Source organism: Apteryx mantelli, chromosome 2 (genome assembly GCF_036417845.1).
Source record: "Apteryx mantelli isolate bAptMan1 chromosome 2, bAptMan1.hap1, whole genome shotgun sequence".
Taxonomy (NCBI): Eukaryota; Metazoa; Chordata; class Aves; order Apterygiformes; family Apterygidae; genus Apteryx; species Apteryx mantelli.
Genome location: NC_089979.1, coordinates 112,498,754 through 112,511,239, shown reverse-complemented (window position 1 = coordinate 112,511,239; position 12,486 = coordinate 112,498,754). Strand labels below are relative to the sequence as shown.

Genomic DNA, 12,486 nt, shown 5'->3' with positions numbered 1-12,486 from the left:
ATATTATAAAGTAACAGTGAAAACCCAAACCTGAACTACCTTTGAAATATTACAGCACACAACTTTGGATAGCTCCCCACCTGGAGTGTGCCATATTACACAGAATTGTACTCAGCTGACGTAAGTTATCTTACTGTGATATGAGCACAATGTAGTAACAATGCAGTTCATTGTTAATCACTTAAAGTAGTAAAAGTCAAGAAATCAAATTAATTTTTTGCTAGAAGAGAATTAGTCACAAGTTACGCAAATCCTTTACAGTAAGTGAACAAGAAGCAAGTCTTGATGAACAAAGAATGCATACAGAACAGAATGGACAAAAAGTGTACCAACCCAAACATCTGAAAAGCAGTTAACTGACTTACCTTAAAATCTAAGAAGTCTGTTCAGAAAGAATAATGCCCATATTCTTACTGGGTTCAGTACAGAAGAATCCACTCATCAACAAGACCAGGCACCATTTTGTTTCATGGGCTCATGAAGAAAGGATGCATTTGTACTGTACTTTATACTATCAAATACTATTCCCAGATCCATACTGTTATTATGAAAAGGCTTCATAAACAAATGAGGAAGTGATATATCCTATCTCCATTAGAAACATGTGGGAAAAGAATGTTTGCCATATGGGAAAAAGGACAAAAAACCACCAGTGAGGAAGTGAGTTCTTAAGCTTCCTGAGTATTATAGCAAAAAAGGCAAAGCTTAAATTGGCTTTAAGTACATTATATGTATAGTTATGAACAGGTGTTCATGCATTTTACAGCTATTCAACAATGACATTTTTGAAATTTTGACCAGTTTAACTGCAATTGTAGAATTTCTCCCAGAAGTAAAAAAGATAAATTATTTTTAAGTTTTTGGTGCGGTACGGTGAGTTTAGTAAGCTTATCACATCTATATTTTAATTTCCTGATGATTCTTGACCAAATTATTGGAGACTTTAGCAGTATGATGTACTTATAAGTGTTGGGTCATATTCTGAAGTGCACAGGAGCAGCAACTTAACAGATGGCATTGTGGAAGGCCTGTATTGATTAAACAGTGCTTCAAGATTATTTCCTCAATTCTTTCTGGAACATTTACCATCGTTGATGTCTGATACCCGGTTCCAGGAGTTATCAGTTATTACCAGAGGTGGCTGGCTTTGCTCCCTGGGTCAACTGGAAAGCCAAAGTGGAAAAATGCATCTTTGCACTGTGCAAGGGCAGCTGATATTGGCTATTGCATAAGCAGTCCCACCTCTAACAGTCTCTCTTCTGTCATGAATCCTTTTCTTTTTTCCTTTCTCCTTTCCAAACCCAGTTTCTTCTCATGTCTAACTGGGAACACGTTACAGCTTTAGTCTCTTAAAGAACGGCAGATACCAACAGATCTGTTTCCCCAAGATCACCAAACGCAAAAAGTAAACTGCATTAAATTACAAAAGAAATAGTAACAGAGATGACTCAATTAAGCACCCTGTAACTTTTTGTGAGCTTTACAGCACCTGTCAAGTTTAAAAAAAAAGGGGGGGGGGGAGAAAACTTTATACTTCACTCTTCTTGATGACATGTTTAATTGCTTTATTAGTTCTAGACTTTCTACAACTTGTTGTCAAGTCATCTCAGTTTTGCTGGTATGTGCTACAGAAAAATAGCAATACTGATAGCTGCCAGTTTTGACTCTGGGATGAAGATTTAAGTGTTCTTGATATCAAGCAGGTAATACCAAAAAGCTTGAAAATAAGAAGTCATTTACATCTCACTTCTCTGAGCAGAGATCTTGGATGTAGTATTAAAGCAACAAAAGTCAACTGAGGGACGACATGAGTGATAAACTTTAGATTATGGTTGTAAAAGTACAAGAGACTCAGCTAGCAAACTTCAACAAGTTATTCCTCCTTTCAGTTTAAAGTTGTTCCTGAAGGCGGTACTAAGCTAATACATTTATCCTGAAATGGACTTGGAATAAGTACAGGGCTAGTGTATCTCAGCAAAAGACAAGTTACTAAAAACAGTCAAATATGATTCCCTGTGCTTTTCTACCTAACCATAGTTTAGGACCACAAAAAAATTTTTTTCTGTGAAATGTAGGAGAAGCTGAAGACAAAACATGTATGTTTGAAAACTGAATTAATGTTTTTAGTTTTTTTTTTTTTTTAAATAAGCTTTCACCCTCTACCTGCTGTGTAAAAGCTAAGATCAACAAATACTGGTACTTTCAGAAGAAAATAGGTATCTACTGCAGGCTTAACATGGCATGTTAAGAGTATGTCTACAGTTAGAACTATTTCTAATTTATTCTAGATTAAAGTGTCCACTAGTGGGTTTAAGAATGGATCTTACATGTACAAAGACAAGCCCTAAAACAAAAACCTGTTGTTTTTCTCTTCAGTATGAAAAAACAACATGCTCATGCATACACACACACACCCACACCAAACAAGACTCCTCTAGGCAAAGATGCCACTCATAGGTAAAAATTAAAAGCAACATTGAAAACTCTTGATACAAATTGATAAAAATAAGATGCTACGTATGTACCAACATCAACTGTTTAACAAAGTTTGATTCATTCTATGCTATTCTAAAGGTTAGATCCAGAAAGTACAGTTGCATTTATTTAAATCTGGTGTTTTGTGTTGGTTAAACTTAAATTGCCACTAAACAGACTGGTTTACTCTGATCAAGAATGTCTAATTCTGTTCCAAATATGATTTTTTTTAAATACAAAAGTCAATAATTACAGAATTATGTTTATGATTCAAGAGCCGGTTTAACAAATTAAACTTTCCAAGACAATACATTTGTTTCCTGAGATGGCTTAAAGTCATGTTTCACTTGTTTTACACTAGAATTAACAAAAAATACTGTACACAAAAATCAGAGATTAACTACAGCATACAAACACATTTACAGAAGTCACCTAATTTCACTAATACTATTTCTCTTAATAAGCACACCTTAACAAAAGTCCTAAAATAATCTTTATACATTACAAAACAAGGATATACAAAACTTTATTGTATTTCCAAGTTACTTCATTCTAAAAATGTTGAAACATAAAAAAAATACCATTTCCTAAAGGAGTTAACAATAAAAGGCTAACAATCTGGCATGGAAGAGGTAAGTATATGAAAATCTGTTTTAACAGTCACAAATCAGTCGCTGGTGATTAAAGAACACTTTGTTCTTCAAAGCTGGTAGGCACTTCCACGTAGCCAGAAATGTAAGTTATCCTACCATTCCTTTTCCCTCCCCATACATAAAAATATCCAATGCAATAATAAAAAAAAAAAAAGTTGGATAAAAGGGTGGACATGTGATCAAATAAAAGCATTAACTAAGGTCTTGATACTGTTCATCTTGTGTAAATGTAAAATTTTGTCCCAAAGTTTTCCTGACAAGATGGAGTTATTTGGCCTTAAAAAGTGTTAACTGAAATACCTCCCTTTTTTACCAGTATATGTTGTTTGCTGACTGCTGTATTGTTGGTTTATGTCTGTAACAGAAACTGGCTCTAGGCCAGCCCATGGGTCCTCAAGCATTGAAGGTCTGTAATAGTTTTCCACATCATTAGACACTCTTTTCTCTCTGCCATGCGCTGTACCAAATGGAGTAGATGTCCTGGGTGATCCCTTTGGAAGAAAACCATCAGGTAAAGAAACATTTAATAGTCTAATTCAAGCTAAAAAAAGCTTCCTTCTAATGTAGCAGAGCTTTGAAGTTGATCTATTAATGATAATTACTACTCCCTGACTGCATCTTCCTCAGAAAATATTAGCTTTGTTATACTTTTAATTATGAATGGTGATGTACCAAGGTTTTTTTTTTTTTAAAAAAAGTCTTCTCCAAAATACCCATTTTCTTCACACTGGCACACAACTGCAAAAAAAAGGCCTGATACTAGTTTTCATAAGCCGACAAAGTCAGCAACATGTCTAACTCAAAAGCTCACCAACAAAACAGAGCAGAGGCTGAGGGAGAGTTAATACTGTTTATAAGAGCAAAAGCCAGATACTAAGTACTTAAAGATTAAACTCAGCATTGTATAAAGCCAACAGCTACAAATGACCCAAGCATACTGGTTTATTGGTGAACTTACTGTGAAAAATACCCTGTTTTAACCAAATTAGTATTTTGTCAAATTTGAGAGCAGATGACTTTCTTTTGATATGCAAATCTGGATGGCATTACTACAGTAATCAGTGATTAAGCATCAATTGCATAGAAAGAAAAACTTTTGCCTGCAGCTTTCATATTTGAACTTTTTTTAAGATCAAGGACAACCAAAACTGTGTCTACAAACCTGCTGCAGATCTTAAGAGGGCCATGATGTAAAGGAAATTTCTATACTCTTTTTCTCCTGTAAGTATCATCCATTGTTCTTTTATTCTGATTTATTATCTCAGCCTTTCATAGAGCAACAGATTTGTGTCTTTCCCCACCCCCCAAAAGTTTGTAAATACCTAAAATCAAACACAAAAAGGAGCAGGTTTAAAAGTTATTCTTTTAAAGCACTTTTCTGAGTAATGTCCCTGACAGCCTCTAAATAAACAGTGCATGGAAAGTCTAATTTGGATAAAGATTTATCTAACCATGATGTGCAGTCACTGTCAGTGCTCCCAAACAACTCCAGTTAAGTGTTATCTTTACGTGGAAACATGGTAAATAAAATCTCTTTTGGCATTCTTGTAGTCTCCTGCACAGGCCAATCTAACCTTGCTGGTTATTCCAAAGTCTTCCTATCCCTCCTCGATTACTAAAGCGATATTTCTTGGAGGTCATGAATTCTTTCAATATATGAGGGATGTACCCATGCAGAGAGGCTATTCTTCTAAGCAAGAAAGCTAAGTATCACATATGGCTATGCCAATTATACTTTGAGACAAAAAGATGAATGAATTATACAAAGTAGCATGAGATGCATCCTTCCCTAAAAAAGTGAGGTTTTATCTACAAGAGGAAGTTGCATTCATTTATATTGGCTTGTTTCAACCAGACTGAGTTAAATGACCGAATACTACAGATACACAAAAGTTAGTTGACAAATAAGCCTATTGCATTCTGAATGATTAGAAGAACAGGATTCCCTGAGGCAAATAATCAGCATCTGCCTTTGTAAGGGAGGGTAAAAACACTGATTAAAAGCTTAATTTTCTGGCTTTTGGGACCAGAGGGGATGGTGTTTGAATGCGAGTAATAAGCCCTACAGAATCTATGTACCTAAATTGATCATATGAAACAATATCTGGGTAAAAATGAGAAATGGCACCATAGAGTTAAGGCCCTTATGCTTAGCCAGGACAAAATTCTTTAGAAACTACTTAGTCTTGAGCCAGTTTCTGAAAATGTGCTGCAGCAGGAGCAGCCTACTTGTATGGTCCCAGTAAGTACTTTTCTAGAACTCCTAAATGCTGATGATAATGGATACACAGCCAAACACAGGAATATCCAACTCTAATTTACAGGGCATCTGATTTAGTCTTTCGTAGTGCAATTAGATAATGATGGTCTCAAACGAGAAAAATCACTAAAAGGTAGAGAAGTACTCTGAAGTATTGTATCTAAACCAAGGGGAAAAGATCAGAGAATCACACAGAATACACCTAAAAACTTTCCAAGGGACAATGAGTTCCTAGAGCAAGTCAGCATGCACTAGTAAAAGTTGCATTAATGTCCTGTAAGCGCTCACATTAAGTAATAAAGCACTCTACTACACAGTGCATTATATCTTTAAAATCAAAAATTAACTCATTAAAACACCATGTTTAGTAGAAACCCTGTAACTTCTATATTGTAAGATAGTTTGTGCGTGGAGTTTTTTTCACGTTATGTCCAGTTTGCAGCACTCAGAAGAAAGCCAACCTGACATAACTGGATTTGCAGTATCCAGTGGGAGAACAAAATAATTCAATGGTAAGATTATTTTGGATGGATTTATTTTATAGTATTAAATTTCACTACAGTATAATGCAGGGCATCAGAAACACTGATCTATTTGCATGTTTGAAGTCTAGGAAATGTATTACGATGTAACTCAAGACCGACTGCTTCAATTAGTGTTAAATTTAAGCATGTGATATTAATTTCTTGTTTCAGAATGCTAGTCATTATATGCTCTTTTCTTAAGAAAAAAATCAAAAGGTGCGTAATTACATTATAGGCCTGTGGAGAAAGGAAACACATAACCCTACCTGTGCAAGTAACACCATTTTGTGCAAGAAAAACTGGTGCTAAATACATCTTACAAAAACAAACAAAAACTTTATATTTTACTGTCATTAGTGTTGGTCCAAATCTCTGCTGGTGCCAATGGCCTGTCATCATTAACTTTTCCTTAAAGATAAGGTCAACCTATTCTCAATACAATACAAAAAAAAAATCTTTCCAGACAGCAGATATTTCTAAACAGTAGGAAAGGAACTGCCTTCTGTGTCTGTTTGTTAACATGTTAATGAATGTGGTAATTTTCCCTTGAAAAATCACTCCCTTTATCAGCCTGTTTCAATGGATGTAATTTTAGCTGCTCACAGATGCACAAAGATACAGAAATCACAACTGTACCATTTTGCAAGATTTTGTACATTCTGGAACAATATTCAACCCCTCACCACTACTAGCTACTGTTTCACTAACTCCTGTTCAGTGTAGAAGGGGAAACTCTATATTCTATATTAATTTTAAGAGGTGATTATGTTCGAGACTTTCAACAAACTTGTTGGCATAAAATTTAGAAGTAGGCAAATGTCTGTGGAAAGACAGAAAGCTTAGTAAAGTATTGGCCACATAAAGGTAAATCAGCCATTTTGGAAAACTGTTCTTAAGCTATGTTCTTCCTCTAGGCTTTCTGTCCATGTTAGAAAATGAAAGTCTACAAGCACAAAAATGAGCACAGAATACTAATGACATGACATAAAATAAAACTCTAAAGTAAATATAAACTGTCTTTTGGATTTCCTGATGAGAGATTTTAAAGGGTCACTTAAGATTTTAATCTCAAAGATGACAGTAGTGTCATAAACTTCAAGAGCATTTCTCTTAAAAATGGAGTCTACAGAAAAAAAGGCAATAACCAGTCTATTGCCCCCAACAGAAATTCAAAGTTTAGAGCGTGCAATAAAACCCCTAGCTAAATCTACTCATGGACTCATGCACTGAGATTCTTTATTACAATTACTGAAGTCTTTATGGAACAGTTCATTTCTCTTATCACAAAGGTCTACATTTACAGGAGATTACAGGCATGTCTATACTGTGAAATGTGGCACCTGGGAGGCATGCTACATTTGTCACCACTAGCTCAAGTAGTCTCTGAACTAAGTTCTACTGCCTGATTTAGACATGCACTACTTTGTAGGGACAGTCTTGAACGGTACGTTAAAAGTTACTGGAAGGCTTAACTGAAGCTAGACAGAAAAAGATAACTATGATGGCATCTGCAAAATGTTTGGTATTGTTGCCCATGCCAAACAAAATGGGGAATCTTGGTTTAAGAGATTTCCCCCCTCCATGATTGCCTCTGTTCTTTTCCCAGCCAAACCCCCCAATGTGTATAAACGTACAAATACATACACATTAGCTTAGTCCTAGGTGAAGTTACAGGAATACAAATGTCCTTCTAGTCCTAAAAAATAGCACTACCTGGCCAATACTTCTAAACTACTCACAAGGTCTGTGGAAGGAAAGGGGAAAAGGGAAAGTGTTGTGACAATCTCTGTTACCCTGTGACTGGATTCAAATCTATACCTTCTTTATGTCACTGCCAGGTTTCCTAAAGCCAAGGATGGAGCCAGTGAGACCGTTTCTACCCTCAGTTCCTGACATAAAACACTTCTGACTAAAAATAGAGGCAAAAAGATTCCTACATATTCACTCAGTAAGTTTGAGAAAGGCTTTCTAAAAAGCACACTTAAGTGAACAACGAAAGCGTGATCTTCTGTAGGTAGATTAGACATCTGTGACTAAAACCCCTACCAAATCTGCCAGAGCCATTTTAATGCAAAAATGAGGTACTACTGTGGCAGGAACCCCACATCCTTTGCCTTTTTGAACAGACATCGAAGTTTAAGCAATTTGTATGCATCTGCACTGGGAGAGCTTTAGATATTGTGTTGAAGAAAATGTGTAACGTTCATAATGATCCTCTTCCACCAACAATGAGATTGCTGTAAGATAGCCATCCACATGGTAGAAAATAATCAGACCATATTTTTGAATGAAAGGGTTGCTTTGTATTTTACTAGTCTATATTAAGATTAGACTTCATTATTACCCTTTCCTTAAAATGTCAATAAGAGCATCTGAAAATTCTACCACTGTCTGTACTGCAAATATCATTTCTTACCCTTTTAGTTTAAGGTTCTTCTAATATTGCATATAGCCAGCTACATTCATAAAAGTGACATCATCTCAAGAACTGTCATGCCTATCTTCACTGCAAGTCACATACCCCAACCAAACCATCTGAAAACTCAAACAACTCAGAACTTGTTGATAACCCTTGGGGAAAACTATATATATTAAAACTTTCAGCGCAATGCGTAAGACTTCACGTAGATGCTCTATTATCCAGCAGATGCTGTCATTTCAGTTTAAAGTAACTTCAGCTTAATTCTCTTTAGTAGAGCATTCCTTACTTTTCTCATATCTCAGAAAGCTTTGTGTGCATATACAGCAGCTTCCATCATGTGAGACATCATAGGCAAAGTTAAAGCATACAACTTCTCCCTCTTCTTTTAAAGAAAACTGATCCAAGAGCAGTGAATAGAACGGAAAGATGTTTGCTGCAGTTTTGGGTGATGTTTGTTTTTTTTTTTCCTCCACCTTCACTTGTCAGAATATGAAAAGGAGGAAAGCTACACTCTTATGGGACCTTGTCTCTTCACTTTGGGCCTCAGACAGGCTTGGGGCCCTCTTCCCTTTCCTGAGCAGGATTTCCTGATTCAGCTGCCTGAATCAGGGTCTCTTCTCCCTCTCTACCGGGGGGAGGCTGGATATTGTTCTGTGCGGTGCAAGCCTGTCTTTCTCGTGAAAATCGAGCTGGAGGAGAAGTATGCTGCGCCCGGCCGCAAGCCCCCGGCGTGCTCTCCCCTGCGGGCTGAGGGCCCCTGCTCGGCGGCGCGGCGGCAGCAGCAGCAGCTCCCCCTTCCCCTCCCCTGCCCGCCGTGCGGAGGCGCAGGCCTGTCACCCTCACCGCCCTTCCCCATACCTGGTAGTGCCTTTGGTAGCCCCCGGGCGAGCGCTTGTGCTGCTGCGGGTGCTGGGCAGCTCCAACCGGGGATTTGCCGCCGTAGGGAGCCGGGTACCGGGGGCTGGCGCCCTGCGGCCTGCGCGGGGTCTGGCCCCCCGCCGACGGGCTCCCGAACCGCCCGCCGCCGCCGCCGTGGAAACCGTGGCTTCGGGGCGAGTGGCCGCTGCCGTAGGGCCCAGGCCGGTGGCCGTAGGGCGGCGTGCGGTGGGGGCTCCCGTAGCCCCGGGGCGAAGCTGGCATGGGGCCGTCGGCGGAGGGAGGGCTCCGGAACCCGCCGCCCGCGTACGGAGGGGTGGGGGGGCGGAAGCCCTGCCGGTACATGGCCTCGGGATGGCGGAAAAGAATTAAACCTGCGCAACGGCCTCGCCCCGCTCGGCGCCTCGAAGCGGCGACGTCGCTTTTTTTTTCTCCCTCCCCTCCCCCGTCACGCGGCCGGAAGGTTCCGGGCTCAAAAGGTTCCGGGGTGGGGGGAAGGCGAAGCGGGGAGTACGACGTTGGCGGCGGCAGCGGTTGGTTCCTGCGCGCGGCGCCCAACGGCTGCTGCGCCAGCTCGGGGCGGCTCCCGGCGCTGAAGGGCGCAGAGCAGCGCGGGGAGGGAAGAAGCGGGGGTTGTTAACCTCTGAGAGGAGCGTTTGCGCCGTGCATGCACTGCTTCACGGCGGGCCCCCTAGACGGACATCTCTGCGTTAATTACACCTCCCTCGCTCCTTGGGGCGTTTCCTCGTGGTGCCTCAGAGCTCCCAGTGGTAAATCCCGCTTTTGATCGCGTAACCCCTTTTCTGTGACGAGAGTAGAAGATAGGGCTGGTGACTCATCAGTGTTAAAACAGGGATTTGCTGTAAAGACCCTGAGGAACTTAATGCTTTTTAAAGCTGAAAATGAATAATTAGAAATAGCCTTAGAAGATCAGTAATAGCTACACCTACCTGTTAATTCAAATTAAAGGCATAATAATAAAGCCCAGTATTTATGGATTTTGTATAGTTGCAAGTGAATGCTCATAGAGCTATAGTTGATGAAGCTCAACAAAATCAATCTTTGTAAAACAAGTATTTGCCTAACCTTTTATGGCACCTCAGATATGCCTATTTGCACTCTTTTCTTGAGCAGTCTTTTAAGATACAAACCTGCAAATACTGTATACATCATAATAGTCCCAACTAAAACCACATATAGTGACACATTTAAAAGAGTAATTTATTTGAATGTATTTTTTAAAGTCAGTTTGAACTGACAGCATTTCTTCAGTAGAACAGCAGTTCCAACAACGAGACATGCATAAAATTTGGGGAAAATGTTCACTTGGAGAAGAACATCATATTTAACAACATAAACTCAGTTTAAGTGTTATTTATGGCATTCCAGTTCTGTTCTTAGCTATATTAGTGTAAATACTGAAGCCCTCGGTGAAAAATATTAAAGAGATTTTAGATTTACATCGATGCAACACAGCACAACTCATTTTTAGCACATGCAACAAATGATTGTTAAATAGCGCTTTCAGAACAGTAGCATAAGCCACTACATAGGGGAAACACCCTGTACTGTATTGGAGCTCGATGCAGTATTTGACTTTGTTTTCTTACTATGTTTTCTTTCCCTGTATTCAATTTTCAGCCTTCAAGTTCCATTAAGGTTTTTTTCATTTAAAAAACAAGTTAGCCAACAAAATAAGCTGTTTGTTCCTGTGCTTGGTCTACCAGTTCTGCTTTTTCTTGGTCTTGAAACTTCTTTTTTTTTGGCAATGGAGATAACTCCCTTTCTCACATAAAACCCCCCCACTTCTTCACTGTGAGGGTGATTGAACACTGGAACACATTGCCCAGAGAGGTTACGGAGTCTCCTTCCCTGGAAATATTCAAAACCTGACTGGACATGGTCCTGGGCAACCTGCTCTAGGTGATCCTGCTTGAGCACAGGAGGTTGGACCAGATGATCTCCAGAGGTCCCTTCCAGCCCCAGCTATTCTGTGATTCTCAATGAAATCTGCTCTCAACTCAGTTTCACGAGTTTTCTGTGCAAGTTCCCTGTGAAGACAGGGAGCGATAGCGTGGCAGATGTAAAATACAGAGATTAAGCCTGTTCACTTAAGAAATCTTGTGCTAATCCGTTACTGTTTTATCATCTCTAGAAGATCAGTTTTCTAGCTACTATCGTTATACACACAAGGAAAGCCATGTCTACGCAAGATAATTTATCCACAATTTATCCAGCTCTGACCAGCCTTATTGCAGATAAGGACAGTTTTTTTTAATTTAAACAATTTTCACACCAAACTAATTAGAAATAGATACTGCTGTTACACACATGTTGGGTTATACTGGGATAGTTTTGCCGATGAGTTTCTTATTTTAGACAAATCCTAACTGCTTCTACAATTGTCAGCATCTTTGTCATACTTTTTACTACACATAGCATGTCCAGTCAACAAACCTGTCAACTTGAATATATTCCCTATGTTCTTCCTCAGCATTCAAGACCTCTGTCACACAATATTTTTTAAGACTGTGCTATTCATAATGCTTATTTTCAAGCAGTGAGAAGTCTTGTCTATTCTTGAGATGCAGCTGTCGTCCTCACAGGGTGCTTCTCAAAAACAAATTCTGAACTTCCATACAGGCTTTTTTATCCTATTACAGAGCAGAAGACACCATGGTTTTCATAGAACAAGCCTTCCACCCTATCCTAACACAGTCTAAAAATAGTCTGAAAGTACTTAGCTCAGGGAGGAATCACTTAAAGGGTCCATTCAACTTAACCCTTCCATTGATATTTAACTGAAAGGAAGGGCTTACAGTGCAAGTAATCTTACAACTTTAATGAAGTAAAACTAATACAGATGATCTACCTAGCATTGGTAACAAATGCTAGTCAAACTATTTAATTGGCATGCAGTCCAACTCCCTAACTTGTAAACATGGAAAACTGTTGTGAGCTATTTTATTTGCATCCCATCTTGACAATGTTGTACGTTCATCAGTACAGCAAACTGGAAATACTAGTTTCTATCTATGAAACATTGATTTGTCCAGGAACTAGTTACCTCATAAAAAAACCTTGATATGCCTTGAATAAATACTGAGGGTTTAGATTCCCCTTAAATACTAATTGGAATCACTGATGCAACATCTGCAACACATTCCCTATTTATTAAGGCCAACCACCTGTGTCCTACACATTAAGAAGAGTAAAAGAAGATTGTTAATGTTTTCCTCAACTTTTACAAGAGCCTCTGGTCTCAGTATGAGTTTT

General features: G+C 39.0%; 1 protein-coding gene across 1 annotated transcript; it reads right to left on the bottom strand.

The window, feature by feature from the left end:
- Positions 1–2,445: 2,445 nt before the first annotated feature.
- On the bottom strand, positions 2,446–9,852 carry MPLKIP (M-phase specific PLK1 interacting protein). The gene is made up of 2 exons (XM_067291229.1): positions 9,193–9,852; positions 2,446–3,619 (listed from the first exon to the last, which is right to left on the bottom strand). Exons 1-2 carry the CDS (start codon positions 9,553–9,555, stop codon positions 3,416–3,418), a joined length of 567 nt encoding a protein of 188 aa, XP_067147330.1. The 5' UTR covers positions 9,556–9,852; the 3' UTR covers positions 2,446–3,415.
- Between the last annotated feature and the right edge of the window lie 2,634 nt (positions 9,853–12,486).